The following is a 23,973-nucleotide window of genomic DNA, read 5'->3' as shown; positions in this document are numbered from 1 at the left end:
CCTTGCGTTTAAAGTGCTTGGACTAGATTTTGAATGTCAACTTTTTGGGCGTAGGTTTATATTTTTAAGTCCTTGACTTTGTGTCGGAAATCCTTGGTCTTGAAATCCTTGGTCTTAAACATCAAGCGCTTGTTAATATCTATGCTAAGTTGTCTTTAAGAACTTGCTGCTGCGCAATCTGATTAATTGTTATAAACATAGGCGCCAAGTCCACGGGGGAAATAGGGGCAGTGCCCCCCCCCCCGGAAATTTATGCACGGGGGCTAGAGTATCTATTCGCCCCCGTAATAGTCCGTGATAATATATTGTTAGTTTAATTCTGTAGCTGGTAGAAGCACCAGCAATTGTGAATTGCACACTTTGACAACCTTTTTAAGTATGAATGCAAGTTTTCATGAAATCTGTCACAAATGTTTTTGAATTCCTTCAAAGATTTTGCGTTGACGGTTTCTTCTGACCGAAAACTTTTTTGGTTTGTTCATTACTTGAACTTAGCGTTGCGTAATTTATAGACGATCCTAATAAAAAAAACTATTCAAAAACTCGACTTTAAAAGAATACTGGAAATTCAAGGTTCATTTGTACGTGTCAAACCAGTACACGTACAAATGGCTTAATGCTGACAAAAACAAAAATAAAACGTTCTGTTCAATATGTCAAGAAACGAAATAGCGTTTATTCAAAGTTTACCACAGAAGGATTTAAAATTGGAAAAAAGCTATTGAAAGATTTAATATGCATGAAAAACCAGCAAATCACTGATAAAATATTGCCAAAGAATAATACAAAGATGTAAAGATATAAATATATCTTCATAAATTTCATCCTCGCAACAAAAATGTATGAAGAAATTAAGAGAAACTCTCGATAAAATTATTTCCACTGTTGGCACTTCACTCGGAAGACAAGGACTCGGAAGACAAGGACTAGTCATTCGAGGTCATACAGATTATTCAAAATTTGAGTCAGTTTTTAAAAGTTAGAACTACAGATGATTCGCAATTAAGTTCATGGTTACAGAGAATGAAATATAAATGGATTTTGCATGAAATAATAAACGAATTGCTTCAAATAATAGCAAAAATAATCAGAGCTATTACTGCCAAAATTAAAAAAGTTAAATATTTTTCAATAATGCTTGACGAGACTTCAGATAATTGTGAGTTCGATCGGACAACCGTGACACATTTCGACTTGAAGAATATTTTTTAGGTTTTTTTGGAACAGACAAAGCTAAAACCCTTTTCAAAATGATTTGTGATATATTAACTACATTAGATTTACCCATAAATGATTTAAGAGGCAATACTTTGATGGTGCGAGTAATGTTTCAGGATTTTAATAATAAAAGCCATCGAATCTAGAGCAGAGATATAAGAATATTGAATATAGAATAATATCGAATCTAGAGCATAGAGATTATTTGTACATTGTCAAACGCATTCACTAAATCTCGTAACCCAAGACTTTATGAAAAATGTTATTGAGGTAAGAGATATTCTTCAGCTTACTATGGAGTTAATTACGTTCATTCGCGAATCACCGAAGAGACTTGCTTGGTTTGAATTGAAGCCAAAATTTAAAAGTAGCATCTTTCACGGTCATTTTAAATGTTTTGATTTGTCAAGAAAACAGTTTAATCCATCTAACAGAGCTAAAAAAATTCATGCACTTAATTATGACGGTTTCAATAACAACATGTGCTACATACTTGCAATACTTTTGCTATGAAAATTGTTAATAAGTTAATAAAAAATACCATAAGTTAATAAAGAAATTTCATAAGTTCATAAAAAAATGTTCATAAGTTTATAAAAGATACCACATTTTTAACTATTCATGCAGGAATGTCTTTTTTTAAGTTCCTCAAAATTTCAATTCGTTATCACTTACATTTTGAAAAAAATATGTGTACCTTACCAAGTACCTTTCTCATATATTTTCAACTTTTTATTGCATTTCAAATAGATAATAGCTTCTTGTGTTCTTATTGAAGTAGGGAGGAAATTTTTGCCTCCTAGCAATTCCGTCGCCCCCATGGCCAAAATCAAAAGTCGGTGCCTATGGTTATAATTAATTATCTCAGACTAGTAAATGCTTTTTTCTTCCACGAAAAGTAGAACTTAAGTTGAAAGGGGTTTTTAATCAGCCGAAACGAAAAATTCGATTTAAAAATGTAAGATATCAGCAGCGATCAAGAAAAGCAATTTCTCTTCAACCGAATAAGTTCGATATGTAAAAAACCGCTGCGTAAATTTCTGCCAAATTTAAAAATGTAAATTAACTTCCCTAAAGCTCTTTTTTGATGTCTTGAATTATTACCTCTAGCTGTAAGGATAAAGTAATGTAAACATGTGCGAACAAATTCTTAACAGACATACCAGGGTGTCACAAAAATAAAAAGAAATTATCAAAATTGTTGAGTCTCACCCAAAAAGTTTCTTTGGGTTAAATTATGAACATAATCCAGTTTTTTTCTCTATCTGTGTTGATTTAGGGGTGGGCCATGACCTCCAAAGTTCATAAATTGAGACGCGAAATCTCGTCAAAAGTGAATAAGGTGGCATATATTTCAACGGTCACAAATTTCCCATTATTTAAATTGTAGGTGAAAAATAACCATTTCTTTTACAATTCTATATGGTGTGTAAAAAACATGCTCAAAAGTAATTATTTGACATGTATTTGTTTAATACTAAAATAGTTCCATACGAACCAAAAATAGTGCCATATTCTTTAACATTCATGTCGAAGAATATATTATATTGTACTTGATCATTTACTTATTATTACTAACCCCCAACAACCAATTTTAATAAATACTTTTGACACCACTTTGTATTGTATTGCATACACCATCTTTAAAGTTTCAAACATTAGTATCTAAAATGTATTTTATTTGAGTTTCAGTCAGTTTCATTAGTATTTTAGCCATAACTTCACTCAGAAAGTAAGTTACCACATTGTTATTCAAATTGTTTACATATTATGTTTTTCAAGTACTTATTGTATATCAAGAATATATTCAAGTGTTTATTGCCTGTTTACACTTAGAGTTTCTAGTATGTAATGTATTATGTAATCACTAACCACGTAGTTTGCACAATGTACATTCCTATAATTCTACAATTTAAAAAATAATTTGATTTTAAATTCAAATACAAAGATTAGTGCAAACTGTAACATTAATTCCACTTTTTACTTTAGTAGATCTGTAGGTGAATGGCTAGTACTACTAATAATACTGACACTAACTGTCATTTACCCTGATGTAGTGATTTCATCTGATTGATTGGTTTCCTGCACAAACAGTTAACTGGTGCTTAAATTAAAATCAGGCAAAACTGTGTTGTGTAGTTTTATTTCTTACCATGGTTCAAAAAATTTGCTAATATATGACAATTCCTCTTTAGATTATGACCAGCTGATAATATTTTAATCAAAGACTGGACTGCCAGTATGTGCAAAACATCATATTGTAACACAGATAGAAGATCTGTACCAGGAGTACAAATATTTAAAACTGTGTAGCATCAGCAGCAGTAGTCACTGCAACAGCTGCAAAAAGTGTTGAATTGCTATCACTATATGATTTGCATCTGCAAATTGATAATTAAAGTATAATTCAGACATTAATGAGAACTGTGCCAACAAAGGCAAGCATCCAAGGACAATACTCTCTGCAAAGGTATTGTCAGCACTGGATCATACAAGCATGAGCATTTATAAATCTGCTACAATTATGGCAAGTGTATTGAATAAGTCAGGAACTGAATTTGTTTTATTGCCATTGAAAAGCACAATTTATGCCAGTATCAGCTGAATTGCATTGAGATGCAACTTGCATATTGTCTCAAAAAATGAGTTTATTAGAATGATAAGGTGCTGCCAGAAATGTCAGGCAAGGAAATACTGGTTGATAGATATCTGTACTGCTGTTTTGCTTGCTGATGGAGCAACTAAGTTGTTAGATGTTCCTGTAGTTGATTCTGAGGCAGGTCATGCTTCAGTTAACATAGTATACAGGTAGCTTCTGTTATGGAAATCAAATATTATTGGTATGTGTTTTAACACTACTGCTTAAAACACTGGTAAGTTCACAGGAGCTTATAAATAGCTAGAAGAATCAATTAGAAGAAAACTACTGTGGCTCACTTGTTGACACCATATGCTTGAGAAGCTCATTACTGATGTATTTACAATCTGCTTTAGGCCATCATCACACAATCAATTAAGTAAAGCACACAAATGTGAGGGCTACAATGAACTATTTAACCTTGTTGTTGTGCAAATAGGTATGATTATCAAATGCAACATTCAAAAGCTGGGAGCAATTCATTGAGTCTACTAGATGGGAACAGCCATTCACTGTCTCAAGATGGAGCTGATACTTGGAGGCAATGAAAGTGCTTTCAATTTGAGTGCTCATGAGTAATAAAAACTGCAACAATTTAACCAATTTATTGTGCTTACATATACTCAGTCATGGTTTGCAAGCACATGTGCAGTGAACACACTAGATAATGATATGTGGCTGATAGGCAGGTTTCAAACATTTGACAATAAAGTTATTATAAAGGCTGGTTTTCAGAACTTCCAATGAGCATCTCAGATCTTCACATCTCAAACATTCTTTGATGTCACTCAAATAAGTAATGGTTTTATGAAGAAACCACTGGTTAAATGGCCAGTAACATCATTCATTGATACTGTAGCCTCAGTCAGCAAGCTGGTTATCAGTAGCAAGCTGGTTATTATGTCACTAAGCTTTGTGAAGAACTTATCCAAGATTTTAATTCAGTTACTACTGAAGAAACACTTTCAATAAGTGGATTTCAAAGGAACTTAACAAAATTTGCTTTTGTAGGCTGTAAAATGTAGACACTAGGCACAAACCAGTTTTTGTGCTCCATCTTATGTTTTTGTTTCTGTGCTAAACTTGCTAGAGCCATGAAAATGTGTATTTACATCTACAAGCAAGCCTAAACTTTTACTGTAAATGAAATGGCTGCTGAAAGATCTTATTCACTTTTGGTGAAATTTGCAATTTAAAAGCCACTATCCTAATGATAAACATCTATATATGTATATGTATATATGTATATATATATATATATATATATATATATATATATATATATATATATATATATATATATATATATATATATATATATATATATATATATATATGGAGATTTTTATATGTATAACACACCAAGAGCACTTAACTTGTTTATTTTCTATTCTTTCCTTAAGGCAGTCACCTACCTCATATATTAAGAATAATATCATTGCAGCTTAAGTGAAGAACTTCAAAATGGTAATATCTTACGATAATTTTTTTTATTATCACTTAGTGATACTATTTAGAAATTAAATATTCTTATTATACTTTAGCTACGCAGGGAAGTCCGATTACGAAAAGAATATTTGTATAGAAAATCATTAGAAGATCAGCGAAGAACCATGTATGAAAAGAAGCAAAAGTTAAAACTTGCTTTAGATGGTAAAGCATAATCAATACTAATTACTTTTTTAAACATACAATCTTTTAGCAAGGTTTTTTTTTGTTTGTTTTTTCTTTTTTTTTATTTTCTGTGTTGTTTTCTGTGAGAAAAAAAATAAAAGGTTTTTTTTAAAACTTATTTTTTAAAAATTGTTGTTTAATTTTGGTAAGTTATTTAAAGTAAATTTTTCAGGTAAATGTAGTGTGGAAATAATAAGATGTGGAGATAATAGAAATATGGAGATAATAGAAATATGGAGATAATAGCTGCATGAATGATATTAAAGCACTTTTACAATTTTTTCATATTAGATATTATTTATTGTAAAGTGTGTGGGAGGAAGAAAGGGGTGGGGGAAGGGGAGGAATTTATGCCAACAAAACTAACAGTTATGGAATCCATGTCAATAAAAAAATTATGTCATGTGGCAAGAACAGAAATGCACAAATAGTTTCTTTCAGGATGGTGATTTTTGCTTTGATGATTTTTGTGGTATCCAACTGTGCAGATTTCTCAATTTTTTAATTGCATGCAGTTGGTTGCCTAAGGTGTTTTGTGAGCACGTAAGATTGCTTGCTAACTTAGATGTGATCTAATGAAAATCTGCCTTGAGCATGGAATTCAGTATACCATTATTGTTACAGGATGGTTGGCCTGAATATGGCTCATCTTGAAGAGGTCAATTTCCCGCAGAAATTTTATTAACAACCATTGTGCTTAAGGAGCATCAAGTTGTACTTTATCTATTTTTCAAACTGCCTCACTTTTGTCAATTTTTGATCTGAATAAGTAAGCAGCAGTGAATATGGTCATTTTCAACTAATGTTAAACATTATATTCTCTTACCTTACATAGCTTTGTAGAAAATTCTAGAAATATATTTGCGATTGCTGCATTCAAACAAAACTAAGGAATGTTCTGGAATGAGCAGAAAACTCACTTTGTATGAACATCATTCAGTGGAAATTCAATCAAATTTTGGTCATTTTGGTAATTTTCCAATTAGTTTTTTGACAGACAGTCTTTTCCCAATCTTTACATTTTGTAGTAATGATCATTTATTTTGGTAAGTAAATTAGTTACTTGAGCTTGGTCAGATGTATCTTATTTGATTTAACACTTAAACTAAGATCTTTCAACTTGTCAGTTTTGGATGATATGAATATTTTTTTGCATGATGCATGTCTAACACAGCAAGACATATTCCACATCTACCTTTTCTTGATACCCATTTTCTTGATATGCTTAATGCCATGTAACTTTGGAAGCACAATGACAACTGCTCCACAACTCCAATTGATAGCTTTTGTAAATCATATTGAAGAACCTGATCCTTTATTAATATATAATTACACAGGCCGGCAAAAAAAATGTTTTTAAAGTTTTTTTAAACCAACTGACCTTATGCTGCTTATGTATTTTTGGGTGCTAAAATTGTATTTGGTACCAGTTTTTTTATTACCCACAATTCTATCACAATATGACATAAATTTCAAAATACGGAAAATTTAATGCATAAAAATTAAAAAATCATAGTTTTTTTATTGTATGTAATTAACTTAGGATGATATTAAATTACTGCAATAAGAATATTTTAGGTGCTTATTTCCTTTTTCCCTGCAAAGTTTTTCTTTATACTCATTATTTAAGGCTGGAATCAAACATCATTTTATGAATAACAGGCCCAATAAAAATCCCTTCCTTCAGTTTCAACTTCTGATATGATGAGGAAGTTTTCTTCACAAATATTTAAATCAATCATCATCTTTAGGCAAAATGTGGTGGTAGAAATATCTTGTGTCTACTAAAGTATAACACAAAATTTTTTCTTGCCAGGTGTCAAGATTTTAAAGTTTTCTGGAGAACATTGGAACTCACTAGTATTAATTGAATTTCAAGTAGGCTGTCAGACCTCATTATTTGAGAGTGAATTAAAAGCACACAGGCTAAACACTGTAATTCAGTGTTACATTAATTTAAAAAAAAAACAAATAGCTGTACTATTTATCAGAACTAATAATTAATTTTTTTATCCACCTTAAACTTACCCTAACCCTAACATTTAAACTTAGTGCAAACATAAAACTTAATGCAGAATTAACAACATTTGAACGTTAGCAAAATTTTTTTTTACATTTTGAATAATTAAATTATTTTTTTAAATATTAAAGTGCTAGAGATTGGTAAGTAATTTTTGAATCAACCAAGCAACACAGGAATTAAATAAAGTTGTTGAAAAAGTTTTTTCATTGTTCGCCTATGTTATTATTATTATTTTTTCTAAATATGGAAGGTACCTCTTAAAGTTGTCTAATTAAAATAAAAAAACTAAGTTTTGTAATGATTTAATTAATCCTAAGGATTCACCACCTAAACACTAAATAACTTAAAAAACACCTGTCATGCTGATATTTGCATTTATTTCATTTGGCAAATATTTTTGTTAAAATTTTAAATTAACTGTTAAAATTAAAATATTTTTGTTCAAGTTCATTATTAAAATGGGGGTAATAAGTAAAACAAATATTCCATGTTGTTTTTTTTAAATTTATTACCTCATTTTAATAATGAACATAAAGATTATAAGAAATATGATATTTAAGTAATTTCTTAATTTACTTTTAGAGGGTAAGCCAATCCCTACTGAGCTGCGGAAAGATGAAGCTGAATTACGAAAATTGCTAGCTTATGATGATGATAAAAATACAGGTAAAATAAGTTGTTGGTTTGGAATATAAAAGCAGCTAGTTAACATTTTTGTCAAATTGAGTTTTTATTGGCTAATTACACATCCCTGTATCACAGCCACATTTTGCTCCTAATATAACTATTATATCTATCTATCTATCTCTCTCTCTCTCTCTCTCTCTCTCTATATATATATATATATATATATATATATATATATATATATATATATATATATATATATATATATATATATATATATATATATATATATATATATATATATATATATATGCATGCCTACAAAGTTCCATTTAAACTCAGTTTTAAAAGTATGCAGTTACAAATGTTAAATTTTTCAATAGAAGAATTGGAGATTGGTGTAGACTTTATAACTTTGTAATACAAAGAGAGTTTCTTAAGGAATTAAAAAATTCATTTTTTCCTTGTTTAAGTGTTGACTAGGATGGGTTTAGCAATAATGTAATAAAAATGGGGCAAGTGCAAAGCATATTTACTAAAAGTGGTAGCATTACAAATTTTCATAAAAGTAAAGTTATCCATAAAAAAACGCCGATTGTTATAAGCTTAAAGATATAAAAAATCTAAATATATTATTTGAGTATGTAGCAATTCAGTTGGGACAGCAATTTAAAAGTAAAATAAGGTTTATTGAAGTGTTTAACAGTTTTAGATAACTATGGAACATTTTACCCATTCATTGCAAACTTCCAGTGTTAATTTAGCTTGATGAATGTTGTTGAATTTACACTACTGACCAAAAGTTTGCAATCATTTTAAAATAACGGGTTTCTTTGCAGTTTAACATAAAATATTTTGAATTTTCAAAGATATTTTGTAAGTAAATTGCAGGTAATAATATAAAATCAATATATTAGTATTTAAAATCTTACTCTATTTCTATAAAAAAAGCATGTTTGTCAATTAAATTGCATTTTTCAAATTAAAATTAAATTTCAAATTAAATTACATTTTTATCAAAGAAACCTTTGTTTCTTTTAATAACTGCCACATCTTAACATTTTCCATACTAATTTTCCTAGTGCAGCAATTGTTAATTTTTGCCAGGCATCTGGTAGAAGGTCCCAAAGATTATTTATATCAGTCTAACTCTTCTGGGGCTCAAATCCAGAGATTGAGTTGGCCACATTTCTTTTTTATATATTCTCTAGATACTGTTGCAGTTTGATTATCCTGTTATTATTCTGCTGCAGAAACAATCATTTCCCAATTAAATGTAGCCCTAGTGGATTTGCAATATTCTTCAGAATATCTCTATAAGCCTCCTTCAATATGCCATGGGAATCCATGGCATATTGAAGGAGGATTTATAGGGCTACCTGTCCTACAATTTTACTATATATAAACAAATTTGCAGTAATGAGGATTTAGTCTGTGCTATTCATTTCTTTTCATTTTTTATTTTGTTTGATCTGTTTTATCTGTTTGATCATTTTTTGATGTTGAAACTGCTAATAAATTGTTGATAATTCAACTTTACTACAAAAATTCCTGTTGCTTTATCACAGCAATAAATAAGAGATTCCAAACCTTGAATGGTTTGCACAAAAAGCCTTTTGAACTCTCAACAGTTCATCTAATTTTTGACAAATTTAAATCAACAGGCATAGTGGAAGCTGAAAATTCTGTGAGAACTGATGTCACTAGTGTGGAAGTTGTTCAGCAAATCAACTCCAATTTAAAAAAAAGAAAAAAAAATTCCTCATTGTTTGTTCCAGCAGACAAAAAAGTGACAGTGTAGATGGGAATATGAATGTGTGTGAATAGCAGCAACACTCCTTTTGGAGCCTCATTTCTTTGAAGACAGTATAATTCATGACATCTATTTTGTAAATTGCCTCAACTAGCAAAATAGTTAAAGAATTTCTTCAAAAAATACTTGGTGAATGTGTTATCAGTCATGATTTCAAAAATCTATAGCCATCTTGATCCTCTAACCTGAATGTATGTTACTGCATTCTTTAGGAATTTCTCAAAGCTGTATATTTTTGTACACCATTCAGAACAAAAATTCTGTAAAAAAAAAGTTTATTTTTTACAGAATTTTTGAAATGCCTAGTTATATGTTTTATTTCACAGTCAATAAAGAGTTCATTTCAGCTGTTGTTAAATTTAGCTCATAACTGAGAAGTAGGTCTTATGTAACCTACAGTACCATTAGTACCAAGTGATTTTGGTCACTTTAGTACTGTGGGTAGAAAATCTCTTTATTTTTCCTTGAGCTCCTTTATTGAAAATTTATTGAATGTATAATTTTTCCTGGATATGGTGATGTATGCTGCTGCTACATGACTTGTGTAGTATCAAATGCCATGTTTATTTAATTTGATTTGATAATGTAACAATTTCAAACCCAACTTGTTATTTTAATCCACAAACAGTTGCACACAAAATGGAAACTTTTTTATCTAGGATTTGATGTAAAAAATATTGCCTGCTGTGCAGATGTTAAGTAAGGTTTTCAAATATGACATCAATACAAAAAGGTTAGAACTTCAGATTGTATCATGATGTATGAATGCTGGGATTCCAGTAAGTGAAGATGGTGACTTCTGGTTTTTGTTAATTGAGTTGAATAAATGACCTCTACAACATTTGCTGACTCACCCTGACTCTGAACCTGTCTGCTGAACCACTGCTGCTACTGTCACTTTTGAGGAGTAAGCCATTTACACTAAAAATTTTGCAAGTTGTATTTCCCATTTTTATTTTCTTGGAAAAGTTGCTTCAGCTTTGTGCAATTGCTGTCAACAAAGGACCTTTCTAGCCAGCACTTTGTATTGTGAAACAAATGTTTCTAAATGGTCAGACTTAATCAATCATAGAAAACTCATATCTACTTGATTTTTGATGAGTTGTTCTAGATTATTACGCAAAATAGAAAATATCTGAGCTAACAAGTCTTCCATCTTCTTAATCTTATTAACAAATACTGAAATTGATCTAAGTTTGCTTATAAATGTCCTGATTTTTTTTATTTTCACCTAGGAGTTTACAAACTTTATAATCAGTTATTGGCATGATTGCCTTTTCATAAAGGCAATCATGCCAAATTACTTTTCATTTCTAATTTTTTTCAAAACAAGTTTTGGAGATTCCCATCTTGGTTGATTACGGTGACCATCTTCATTTAACTGATATCAAATAATGCAATAATTGGCAAGATCTTAGTAGATGTGAGCAAGTAATTTTAAAATCTTTTTCAGTAGTTTTTTTCCCAAGTCCAAATATTGTTGACAATCTTGTTGTATTTAGTATTATTGTCTTAGCAGATGGACTAGAAATGGCATCCAGAGCTTTTGCCTTTAATGGAGTAGTAGAATTTAAAGCTATGTTCTCATCAATAAAACTTCTGTTGTCCATTTTAGATCTGAAGAAATAATATGACCTAATGCAATATTACACATATCTCTAATGACTTTGACAACAGCAACAGTTAGAACAGTACATCTGTTTTGATTTTAAAAAGTTTATTTAGATTATATTTAAAAAAAAAATGGATTCTAAAAATACAAAATAAGCTGAAGTATGGAACTTCTGCTTTACGCCTATTGATATCTAGTAAATAGGTAATTAAAGTACTAGGTATGAAATGTAATTGATGATAAATTATAGTATCAACATCATTAAATTAAAATGTAGGAAAATTTTCTAATTTGTTAAGTTTGAACGACAAAATCTGCAAGAAAAAAATCCAAGAAAAATGTCAAAAAAGTAAACTCTGAAATCTTAAAAATTGTCAGAAACACTATTTAGAACCAATATGATGTTTAAACATAGGGACAGTTAATTTTTTTGGAAGGAGCATTTGATGCACCTTATATATTTGTGTATGTGTATATATAATATATAGTGCTCAAAGTGGGAAAAAAAAGGTAATGGGATGGTTTTCAATATTTTTTTATTACCATCCTGCCTATATATATCTCCTCACTTCAAACACTTAAAAAGAAAATGGGTTTGAAAAAGGTGACTGGATGGCTCCCACCCCGTCATACACACACACACACACACACACACACACACATACACACACACACAGATATATATATTTAATCAGTGGTGGAAGTAAGGTGTGGTGTATGTATATATGTATGTATGTATGTATGTATGTATGTATGTATGTATGTATGTATGTATGTATGTATGTATGTATGTATGTATGTATGTATGTATGTATGTATGTATGTATATGTGTGTGTATCTATGTATGTATGCATGCATGTAAGTATATATATGTATGTAAATATATATATATATATATATATATATATATATATATATATATATATATATATATATATATATATATATATATGTATGTACTAGTTTTAGAAGATCACATGGATGATGAGTATAGATGGGCTGGTGTAGAGGATCCTAAATTAATGATTACAACTTCTCACAATCCTAGTTCAAGATTAAAACAGTTTGCCAAGGTAACATTTTTTGGAGTTGGTCATTATTAGAAGAATTCGCTATTCAACTATCTTATAATTTTATCTCAACCATAATATCAGGTACTGTTTTGTAACTTTTGCAGAATTAAAAAACAGGGAAAAACAGCAAGACTTTTCCTGGAAAAATATTGTGTAGGATGCATTTTTTTTGGTCATTTCTACTACTTTTTAAACATGTGGATTCACTATATCGTGCAAAAAATGATGTGTTACACTTTGTTTTTTAAATTATTTTCATTTCTCATGTTGAGGCTTTTCATGTTAAAGTAATACTTCAAGTTTGCTGTGAATAACATCACAATAAGATTTGCACTGTCATTATAAAATAAAACAAAAAAATTTTTTTTAAGCAACAGATTTTTTGTCTGAAAAAATTGCACTTTTTTTTTAGGTTTTTTTCCTTCTTTGTATCACAGCTTCTTTAGTTAAAAACAAATTTACTCTGAATATTGTAATTTTCTTTGATACCAGGAAATGAAGTTGATACTGCCTAATAGTCAACGCCTAAATCGTGGTAACTATGTCCTTTCTCAATTAGTCACTGCCTGTAAAGCTAATGATGTCACAGATCTTGTAATTGTCCACGAACATAGAGGAAATCCTGGTAAATATTTTTCTGTCAAAAAACTTTTTAAATTTTTTTTATTAACCTATAAATATCATGGCTCTCTTTTCTCCCCTCTAATAACCTGTAACATAGTAGATATAGTTAGTATATATTGTAAAAGTAAGTGTAAAACTTGTATGCAGGCCATCATACAAGAAGCAGAAAAATGAATAACATCTACCAATTTTGCAATTTGAAAAAATTCAGTGGAGAAACACTAGGGTTCTGTTGCATGAATGGAAAAGTTTGAACCACCACTGGAAGTACCTCCCCAGAATCCTCTACATTACATGACCAGGAAAACTCTGAAGTGATTAAAGAAGCTTATACTCTCAGGAAATTTTCTAAGAATACTTTCATTTATCCTTGAGTCAATATCAGCAGATGAGATTAATGCATGCTTAAAAAAACTACATCTCTGGCCACACATACAAATACAAAAATGAAACAACAGCACATTTTGCTGAAAAACTTTTACAAATAGACAGAGACACAAATTCTATTGGCCAGAGGACCTCATTTAACTCAACAATGATTTTTGCAATAGCAATTGCTGAAAACAAACTCATTGACTAAATTTATCTAAAGAATGTTTACAATTATATCAATCTGAAGTGACTATTTCAAAGGGCAATTTTAATAATTAAAACTGATATTGTTAAAAATATCAATTTTAATATTCAAAAGAAAATTCCTAATGAGGAGAGAATATACAAACTGGTCAATGTGATGGTAACAATATGATGGTAACAATACAATGGTAACAATACGATGGTAACAATATGATGGTATGCGTTGAAGGTGTCGAATTCCTTACAGAATTTCTAAACTGTTTGCCATAACCAGGAATGCCATTAAATTGCCTTCAACTGAAAATTGGATCTCTGATCATACTACTCATAAATCTGAACTTACCAAAACTATGTAATCGAAGAAGGATGATTGTCAAACAGCAATTGAATAACATCATTAAAGCTGAATATACAACTGCAAAAGACAAAGGGCACACAGCATTTATTCCCAGAATACCACTGAACTGTCATTCAACTTTAAACAACTGCAATTTCCAATCAAATTCAATTTTATTTTTAGCCCAAAGTTTTACAATAAACGAAGCACAAGGAAAAAATTTTAAACATTCCAGCAAAATAAAGTTTTCTTGTTTCTTTCATGGTCAACTACACATAGCATTCTTGAGTAGGAAATTTGAAAAATTTGTACATATCTTTTAAAGTTCATTCTTTTATTCCAACTACCACACAATCTTACATCAACTCTCTGAGTAAAGCCGGGTACCACAGCTGGTATTTTATTATTCTTGTAACGAGTGTTTAAAACAATAAAATAAAATAAAGCTATTGGTTATTTTTAGATGGATTAATTGTTTGCCATTTACCTTTTGGACCTACCGCTTACTTTTCCCTCTCTAACACTGTAATGCGTCATGATATACCTGATGTTGGTAAGATGTCTGAAGCCTTCCCTCATCTTATATTTCATAACTTTCAAACTAAGCTTGGAGAAAGGGTATGAAAAATCTTTGTTTAGTTTTTATTTTCTATTGAGGAGTTTATCTTTGTCACCTTTTTATTTTCACAAATTAAGTTTTTATTCCTTCAAGGTGCAAAATATACTTCGCTACTTATTTCCTGTACCTAAAGAGGATAGCAAACGTGTCATCACGTTTGCAAATAAAGATGATTACATATCCTTCAGGTTAGTTAGGTGAAAAAAATTTTGTTTGATTTAATTTAATATTTTATTGTGTAACTTGTATTAGTTGTATTTCTATCATGCATCTAAAAAGTTAAGAAACTTTTAAAAAATTAAGAAATATTGTAGAAAGTTGTTGACATTTTTTCTAGACGAAGTCTATACCTAATACTATCTAGGTCAATGTTAATTTGTTAATTTTTACACAAAAAAGTTATATAGACATTGACTCTTTAGTGAGTGTGGAAATTAAAAAATTGTATATTGATATAGACAACTGACACTTTTCAAAAAATGACTTACACAAAACAGCACATAGCCAGGGTTCTCACTGCCAATCCTATTGTTTCATCCGCTGCCGAAAAAATAATGCTGAACTTCTTGACGGTTCACAGCCAAACGTAACATACTAAATAAAAGAATGACTTTAAAAGAAAATACACCTTCAAAGAAGCCAATAATAACCAACTAACATCTTGTGAAGCAACTTAAGTTCTTCAATGAACTCATTGAAGAATTTTACTTCACAATGAACTCATTGAAGAATTTCACTTGCAAAAAAACACGTGTTTGGACATTATTTGCCTTCAGTTTCAATGACCCTGAACTTGGCGAGCTAAATTTTTTCTGCACTTCTTTTAATGATGTTCGTCTGGCATTATAAATATTTTTTTTGGTTTTATTTTATCTTTTATTTTTTACTTCAAAAAATCAAAGCAAGTGAAATAAATTTTTTAACAAAATAATTATTTTCTGAATTTAATTTCTGTTTTTTAGACATCATACTTATAAAAAAGTTGACGGTAGGAACATCGAACTGACGGAAATCGGGCCACGATTTGAGTTGAGATGTACGTATTAATATTTCACTTTTTTTTTTCTCATTTACTTAAATCCGTTTTGAAAATGTTTATAGCAGTTATCCTTATAAACAATTAAAGACGAATGTTAGTGTCCTTGTGTTAACTTAATTACCTCGGCAATATTAATATTCTCAAATTAACCTCGAGTCATTAAAATCACAGTAACTTTCTCAGTATTTTAAGTTAATTTTTAAGTTTAACAGCCAACTACAAGCAATAGAAAACTTTAAATGAGGAAAAAATTCTTTTGATACTTTTTAACTATTCCTTCAGTACACGAAATAAAGTTGGGTACGTTAGACCAGACAGAAGCGGACAATGAATGGAAGCTTAAATCTTACATGAGAACTTCACACAAAAGAAAGCACCTGAGCGAAAATGACGTGGAGAAAACTTAGTATTGATGGATTACAAACGTAAAAATTGCGTCATTTCTTATCTTCATAAAATACAATTTATATAAGGTTGTCAACCCCCCTAAATTCTAAAAACTTTTTCGCCTATTCTATTGGTACCCACCTTTCAACTTGAAAAAGAAGCAACATGAGATTTCACGTGTTTTTGGTTTCCCCAATTCTAGAACTCGATTGAAAACGCGAAGAGGATCTTTTATTAATTTTTTTTTTTTTTTTTTTTTTTTTTTTTTTTTTTTTTTTTACTATTACACTAATGTAGTGTCAGCATAGAAATCGTGAAAGATATCTACAAACTGAAAGGCAAACTTGGCACCGCCGTTTTTATATCAAATATTTTTTTACTAAACCCATAATCATTTTGATAATATTTACATAAACGAAAAATCGAAACAAATCTTAAGCTAAAATTTTGTGTCATTGTTGAAAAGAATTCAAATTTTCTTCCGCAATGAAAGTTTTCTGGGAAAGTTTTGTCACTAAATTTTTTAACAAATGATTTTTTTACTTTTTATTAGAGCATAATTAACGTTTAATCCAAAACACGCGATTTCGAGTGTTAACTTTAGTTTAACCTGGCAGGCATCATCAATCGTCCCAAGACAATTTATGATACCTGATAATCGTCTCAAGAAGCTCTAATTGATCGTTAAAGAAATTAGATTGACAGCAACTCTCAGGTTGATCAAGAAATAAAAAAAATAAAAAACTTCAGTTACTTCAAGAAGTAAATCATCCATCTCAACCTCCATAATTTATTCTAAACGGATGTATATCTGAATCAATATCCTCATAAGTTTTTAATCATAACCTTGCAATTTTTATATCATATCCTAATAAATTTTCCAATACGAAACTTGCCTTCCCATGGGCCAACTTGAATGCAATATATCCAGCTATAAATGTAAAGCAAGGCCGGATTCAGATAAAAAGAGACTTTAGGCTATTTTACTTGTAAGGCTCTTTCATATCCCATTTTTATTTATTTAAATCACACGACATAAAAAGTATTTTAATACTATCATATATTAATATGTTAAATGCAATATATCATGACGAGAATAATTTTTACCAAAATTATGGTGATGAATTTATGGGTTAATCATAGCCTAAGCTTTATAAAAATGGGGACGGGGGTGAGAATGATAAATGAAAAAATCCTAAAACATTAATCATTTATTACATTATTGTCTCAAAAAAGATGAATTCAGCAAACATACTAAAATTTTGTCCGAATGAAAAATTTTGGATAACTGTGAAACATGAACTGCGTAAGAAGGGGAAAATTGCGGCATACATCAATCTATGTCGCCGATTTAGGGGTGTGACGTCACGAAATTTTACAAAAAAACTTCGTCCAAAAGCTCATAGTGTCCGTACGAAATTTTTAAAATTATCATGATCAGCTCAAAGATAATGTTTTCTAAAAGCTTTACTATATTTGGAGATAAACTTGCTTTAAAATAATTTCTAAAATTATAAAAATTGAATAAGAGGTTCTCAAAATATTTTAAGGATCCAATGAGCAATTACCATTCCAGAAAGTCTTTATTGTCTTCTATGAATTAAAGTTGAAAGATTTTAAATAAAGTAATTACCCTCGAACTAGCTAATGAAGTCACAACAAATGGGCATACTTTTACTCCGATTTGGATCCATTATAAGAGGCGATTAAAAGTTCACATGAAAAAACTATTCCACTCGTATCACAATCCAACATTATGTAATCACATCATTAATGTTGACCCAAAGTTGGAGTTTGAACAGAAGAAGAAGGCTTGCGAGTCACTGGTGTCTAGTTTTTATGTTCGTGATGACATCTCACGACAGGCCTCAACTCTCAATGATTTCACAATTTGCAAAACAATTCGTGAAAAGAAGCAGCCTTGTCATCTTCTTTTTACACTCAAAGAAGACTTCGCATTATTTCAAAATGATCAGCCTGCTGTTGCAATTCAATTTTCAAAAATTGCCACTCTACTTCCTTACAATGTTAAACTTTAGCGTGAGTTCTCCTAAAATATATGTCTATGCTATTCATGCAAATACGCAGTTTCTAGTAGATGCATTGCAGAAAGTTCTAGATCAAAATGTCTGTCCAGATTCTTTAGTTTACTGTGTGTGAGATTAAAACATTTTCAGCTACTTGTCAAGATTGGATTCAGCAGTTTGGTACCGAGATGTGTTTTTAACAATGGATTGATAGTACCAAATCTCTTATTCAAAAAATATTTGCTCAACTTATAAAAATCCAACTATACCAAATTATCTGCGTCACTTTCAATCAAACATATCAAACACAGAAACCGATCAAGTAATCATTCAGATGAGATGCTGAATAACTTTTTTAAATTTTATTCTTTAAGTGTTTATCTAACCGATATCTTTTTTTATATAGCCGATGTCTTTTTTATCTAGCCGATGTCTTTTTTTGAAGAGTCTTTATGTTATTGATTGGTTTTAGTAAAAACCTGCTACTTAAAGAACAAAATAAAGTCCAGAGTACTAATTGGGTTAGCAATATGTTAGTAATCTACACTGCAGTTATCTGGCTACTTGATGTGATCACACAGAGCTATGCTGTTGTCAGTGGTTATCTTGCTCACAACAAAATGTGAGTGTTATGAATGTCAACTTAGATATCTGGTTGGAAAAAGTTAACCATATTTACTGACTAACCGTCTTTTCAATACAATAATTACAAGATACTGTCAGCTCTCCATAAAACTTTGTCTGAACGTCAGTTAAAAAGTTTGGAATGACATTATTTTGCGATAAGTCATAGAAAAAGAGCTATCAATGCCTTTGGTGGTGAGGTGAAGAGACTGGTACTAGCTTTTTAAAGCTAGTACCAGTCTCTTCACCTCACCACCTGAAAGCACACGCCAAACTTTTTAGTTGAACAATTCTGTGGCAATAATTTTGGCTGAAAAACTTAGATCGTTGTAATCAAAACATACCGTTTTAAAAGTGACACTTAAGAAATAATCAGAACCAGAAAACTTTTTTTTTTTTCTTGTCGCGTCACACCACTTGTTAAAGCTAAAAAAAAAAAGGAAATCAGTGAAGGGTTTTTTATTAGAAGAATAAAATAATCTATAAAATCGATTATTCTGTACTTAAAAATTAAAACAGGCAAAAATAAGGACCTATTGTTACTGCTTAATCATCAAAAATGTTCTGTCTGAACGGTGCAAAATCGCCCTACAGGCAAAAGTACACAAAAGAATTTTTTTAACGAGTTTAGAGATCTTTAAATACATTTGATATATTTATGTGTTTTCGGCACCGGCTATTTCAGCCAAAAAACTAAATGCTTTTTTTTTCAGCCAATTTTGTCACTTTTTATCTATGAAGGTTATTTTTCTATGATCTTTTGATGAAACCATTCATTCAGTGAATTTTTAATCAAAACCAGAGTGGAGTCTTTCCCTTCCATTTACAAATATTTCAAATAACTTGTCCAACTTATGCTCTATTAGTTATATATCTTAGTTTATTTTCTTTTTCTTTTTCGTGATTAGTCTTCGTTACTTTTTTTAAACTCACAGTTTGACCTTCTTTGCTTTCGTTTCTTTGCGATGGGTAATATCTCTAAATTTACTCTTGGCATTTGAAAAAAAATCTGAAAGACTTTTGTGAGATATCTGAAAGACTTTTGTGAGATACGGGAGAGTAAAGGAAAGAAGACCAGTTGTCTCATAAATCATGGGATTTTTCCAAAAACAGTAAAACGAAGTTTCACAATAAAAATTTCCTTTCAAATATTTAAAACTTAACTTGTTTTTTTTTATGGAAAATATTGCGTACGTTCTTATAGCAACTTTTTTTTTATTTCAAAATAAGAAAAGTTTAATGCAAACTACACATCAACGTTTTTTTTGTAAAGTAATTTATTCATGTCTACGAGACATATATCGAGGTCAAATATAAAAAAAATTGATAATTATTCATCTTTAGAAAAGAAAATGATTCATTAAAATTTACACCAAAACTTAGAGAACACGTATTGAGATTTACAAAAAACTTATAGTACATTACCAACTATTTTGATATTACATCAGCATTTTCTATGCAAGACAGATAAATATTGACAAAGCAATATAACGAAAAAAGAAATAAAAAACTTATTTTCAACTAAAGAAACTTAAGAAACTTTTAAGCGAATATCTTCAAAAGCAGATAAGATCAGTAAAATTAATGGCATATATATTGTTCTTAATAACCTTAATACATCTATGAGAGTTTGACTCGATAAGTTTGTCAATTTGAACTTGTTTTGGTTGTGACCAGGCAGTTGGAAGTTCCTTATACAATTCTTTTGGATTTTTGAACCTATCGTGCAAACGTACTTTATCAAGTTGTTTTAATATATTTTCAATAGGATTTAGGTCAGGAGATTTTGCAATGCATTGCATAGTGATTTTACTTGTATCAAACCACGATTTAATAAGTTTTGATGACATGGAAGAGTTTAAAGTGTTTGGGAATATTGTCCTGTTGGAACATCCACCGTAGAGGTATATTTTTATCTACAAAAGGTAACATCTGATTCTCCAAAATTGAATTATATGTATTTGTCCATTCTGCCTTCTATGCGATAGAGTGGTCCTAACCCAAGAAATCCTAAAAAGTACCCCCAAACCATAAGCCTTTGCTACCTCCATCTCACGGTTTCAATAATGTACACTTGTTTTAATTGTTTATCTATCTATCTATCCATCTATCAATCAATCAATCTATCAATCAATCTATCTATCTATCAATCTATCAATCAATCTATCTATCAATCTATTTAAATTGAAAACGCTATTATTTTTATTACATGCCGTTCTGCAGTCTTTCAGCTACAATTTTACTGAAGATTTCTACTAAAAACTATTACATCTTCCTTAAGAAGTTAAAAACCCAGACTTATAACTTATAAAGTTAAAACCCAGATTCGTAATGAGCAATTCATAATAAAAATTGCAGTGATGTTCTACAATTTTTACCTACGATGAGTTAAAAGTTCCTCTTGTTTTAATTATCTTGTTTTAATTATTTTTATACTGTTTTGTTTTCTTACAAAAAAAAAAAAAACGGTCAAAAGAGAATCGCACAGTTGAGAACAAAACAAGACTATTGCAAATCAATAAAAAATCAAATAGAAGTTTTTAAATTAAAACAGTTAATCTCAAACTATTTTTATTTCCTGGAAAAGTAATTTATTTTACAGTTGTGTTTTGTTACGGAGGAGGAGAGCTAGCTTACTCTTTAAACTCTTTTTTAAAATGAACATTTAACATATTTCAAGGTAAAACTTACAGGTTATATAAACTACAGGTTACCAACACAGGTTTATTTTTTATAGAAATAAAACCAGATTTGTTTTTTTACCAATCAAGGTAATTTTTTCAATGCTCATTAACTATAAAAGTGCAAAGATGTTACGTAAATTATCGAACACAAAAAGTGGTTTGCTCGTCATCAAACTATTGATATAAATATTGAAAAGAAAGATTGATAGTAAATGATAAAAATATTAAATAAAATACAACTATATATATATATATATATATATATATATATATATATATATATATATATATATATATATATATATATATATATATATATATATATATATATATATATATATATATATGGTCATATGAAAGTATATCAAAAATTATAGCAAATAAAAATATAGCAAATAAAAATATAGCAAAAACTACGAAGAGATTTTAAACTGAACAGTAAAACAGAAAAGGAGTAGCTATCATGAAATAAAAATTAAAAATAATAAATTCCCACAGAATGAATTAAAATTTAAACACAAAGACAATAACTACGGATAATAAAACATGACGAAATTAAAATTTCAGAAGTGCGATTTACGTTACTGTGATCCAGCAAACGTTCATAAACTAAGGCACTTTCAAAACTCTTAAATTCTTCTTAAAGCGGTTGAAACAGAATTCCAAAGAGTATCGAGCCAACCTACAAAAGAACACAAACACAAACTTGCGCGAATGGATACAAGACAGATAGAGATCAACAGAAAAATAAACGCGATTGTATTGTGCGAGTGCAAAACAAAACAAAAACCCAAACTTACCGAAAGAGGAGCAATACTCGGTCTTCTTGGTTAGATCGCTTCTTTTCGATCGTAGATCGTTCAAAAACGAGTTGGCTTGGGTTTGTTCATTAAGCAAGTGCTTATAGGCTCCGGTCAAAGACGAACGAATGCCCGCGTTTGCGTTGCAGTGGATGATTTTGATCAAGCTTTCTTTCAAGAGCAGGGTTGTGTTGAAATACTGTTCAACATAAATGATATCATCATTTATGGCCTTCAAGCCAATGTTAAGCTTTCCAATGAAACAGCCTAAGAAAACAAGACCACGATAAAAACTATTTTAAACGCAAAAAACAACTACTACGATCTAAATACCACTCCATCATGTTAACTACAAAACAAATTCATAATGTTGACTGTTTTATATTAAAATCCTGTATACACTACGCAGTACACAAATTATTTTTAAAAAATGTTTCCTAAATTAAGAAAACTTTCCGTAAATAAAAAATGCGTAAAATGACTCCAGTGAACTGACAGTAAGGAAACAGAACTCAAACCTTCGTCTATAGGATAAAGTGTCCATTTGTTAAAAATGTCAACAACAGCTTGTTTGTTTTTATCGACCTCTTTGTTGCTTTGATCTGTATAAGCTTGGAGCTCAGTGTAATTCAAAAAGTGAGTCACGTTTTCGCACCAGCAGCTCTTTACCAAACCCGAAACTGCAAACAAAGTTTCAACAAAGTTCAATAAAAATACTACTTGAAAAATTCTTAACACCTTCCAGAACAAACTGTAGAAGGTGTTGAAAGGTCATACCTGTTGAGCACAACTCTGTATTACATGCCCTAGTTCGGCTAGATCCTTCTGGATATGTCTTACAATTGCTTCCCATTAGACATTTTCGTACTTGATTAACCACCCCAGTACCGCATGCAGCGCTGCAATTGCCAGTGTTTTGCCACTCGCTCCAGTAACCGTCAACTGAAACATAAACATAAGTTTCTTAATCTAAATGTCTACTAAACAACGTCGCTTCTGTTACAGACAACTTTTTTTACTCGTCAGCTCAAAAACAACAAAAACAAAAAATAAGTGCTCCACAAAGTCTCAATCTCTTACATTCACAACCAGCACCACTATACATCTCATCACAAACGCACGTGTAATTTCCAATTGTGTTTTTGCAAGAAGAGTGTGGAGGACAAGTCGCAGTTTTGGTTGCACATTCATCAATGTCTAAAATAAATATTTCATAAAAACGAAACAGATGCTTCCTGAGACGATTAAGTTTCATTACATAAAACTATGGACTTTATTCATAGAATCAACAAACCTCGACACTCATTGTATTCTGTGACGTAGTAAAACTGAGTATCGCAAAAACAACTATACGATCCGATGGTATTCTGGCACATCTCGTTGGGATTGCAAGGATTCTGAACGCACTCGTCAACGTCTGTCAAGGAAAACAGAATTGTCATTTAAAATCATTAAGAACGCTTGTTAAAACAACTGCATCTTTGAAAATGAGAAAACATCGAAAAAAATTAACATTTAATATGTAGATAATTAAAGAAATTAAACAAAAAATAAAGATCAAAAAAAAAAAAAAAAGG

The 23,973-nt window shown here is 30.1% G+C and overlaps 2 protein-coding genes across 3 annotated transcripts in view; one reads left to right on the top strand and one right to left on the bottom strand.

Moving 5' to 3' along the window:
- Window positions 1-5,189: 5,189 nt before the first annotated feature.
- On the top strand, window positions 5,190-17,081 carry LOC145195434 (U3 small nucleolar ribonucleoprotein IMP4-like). 2 transcript variants are annotated; one of them, XM_090070768.1, is made up of 10 exons: window positions 5,190-5,323; window positions 5,401-5,509; window positions 8,136-8,219; window positions 12,570-12,679; window positions 13,172-13,304; window positions 14,680-14,834; window positions 14,929-15,023; window positions 15,798-15,871; window positions 16,157-16,299; window positions 16,815-17,081. In XM_090070768.1, the coding sequence occupies exons 1-9, from the start codon at window positions 5,321-5,323 to the stop codon at window positions 16,279-16,281; spliced, it is 888 nt and encodes a 295-aa protein (XP_089926894.1). In that variant the 5' UTR covers window positions 5,190-5,320; the 3' UTR covers window positions 16,282-16,299; window positions 16,815-17,081. The 2 variants fall into 2 exon arrangements, with proteins under 2 accessions (XP_089926894.1, XP_089926893.1); XM_090070767.1 differs by lacking the exon at window positions 16,815-17,081 and having other exon boundaries at window positions 16,157-16,432.
- Window positions 17,082-22,206: 5,125 nt separating this feature from the next.
- Window positions 22,207-23,973, bottom strand: part of LOC145194688 (uncharacterized) — a gene marked incomplete at its 5' end in the record, with an annotated part of 55,074 nt that continues 53,307 nt past the window's right edge. The window contains 6 exons of the mRNA XM_090070001.1: window positions 22,207-22,278; window positions 22,397-22,663; window positions 22,915-23,076; window positions 23,174-23,338; window positions 23,477-23,593; window positions 23,691-23,813. Of these exons, the coding sequence (XP_089926127.1) occupies window positions 22,226-22,278; window positions 22,397-22,663; window positions 22,915-23,076; window positions 23,174-23,338; window positions 23,477-23,593; window positions 23,691-23,813 (887 nt within the window). The remainder of the gene's footprint in view (window positions 22,279-22,396; window positions 22,664-22,914; window positions 23,077-23,173; window positions 23,339-23,476; window positions 23,594-23,690; window positions 23,814-23,973) is intronic.

The sequence above is a fragment of the Hydra viridissima genome, unplaced genomic scaffold, assembly GCF_058129835.1.
Source record: "Hydra viridissima isolate aposymbiotic clone 2 unplaced genomic scaffold, HvirCarnegie_v1 scaffold_13, whole genome shotgun sequence".
Lineage (NCBI taxonomy): Eukaryota > Metazoa > Cnidaria > Hydrozoa > Anthoathecata > Hydridae > Hydra > Hydra viridissima.
The sequence above is the reverse complement of the archived record's forward strand: the minus strand, read 5'-3'. Positions and strand labels throughout refer to the sequence as shown.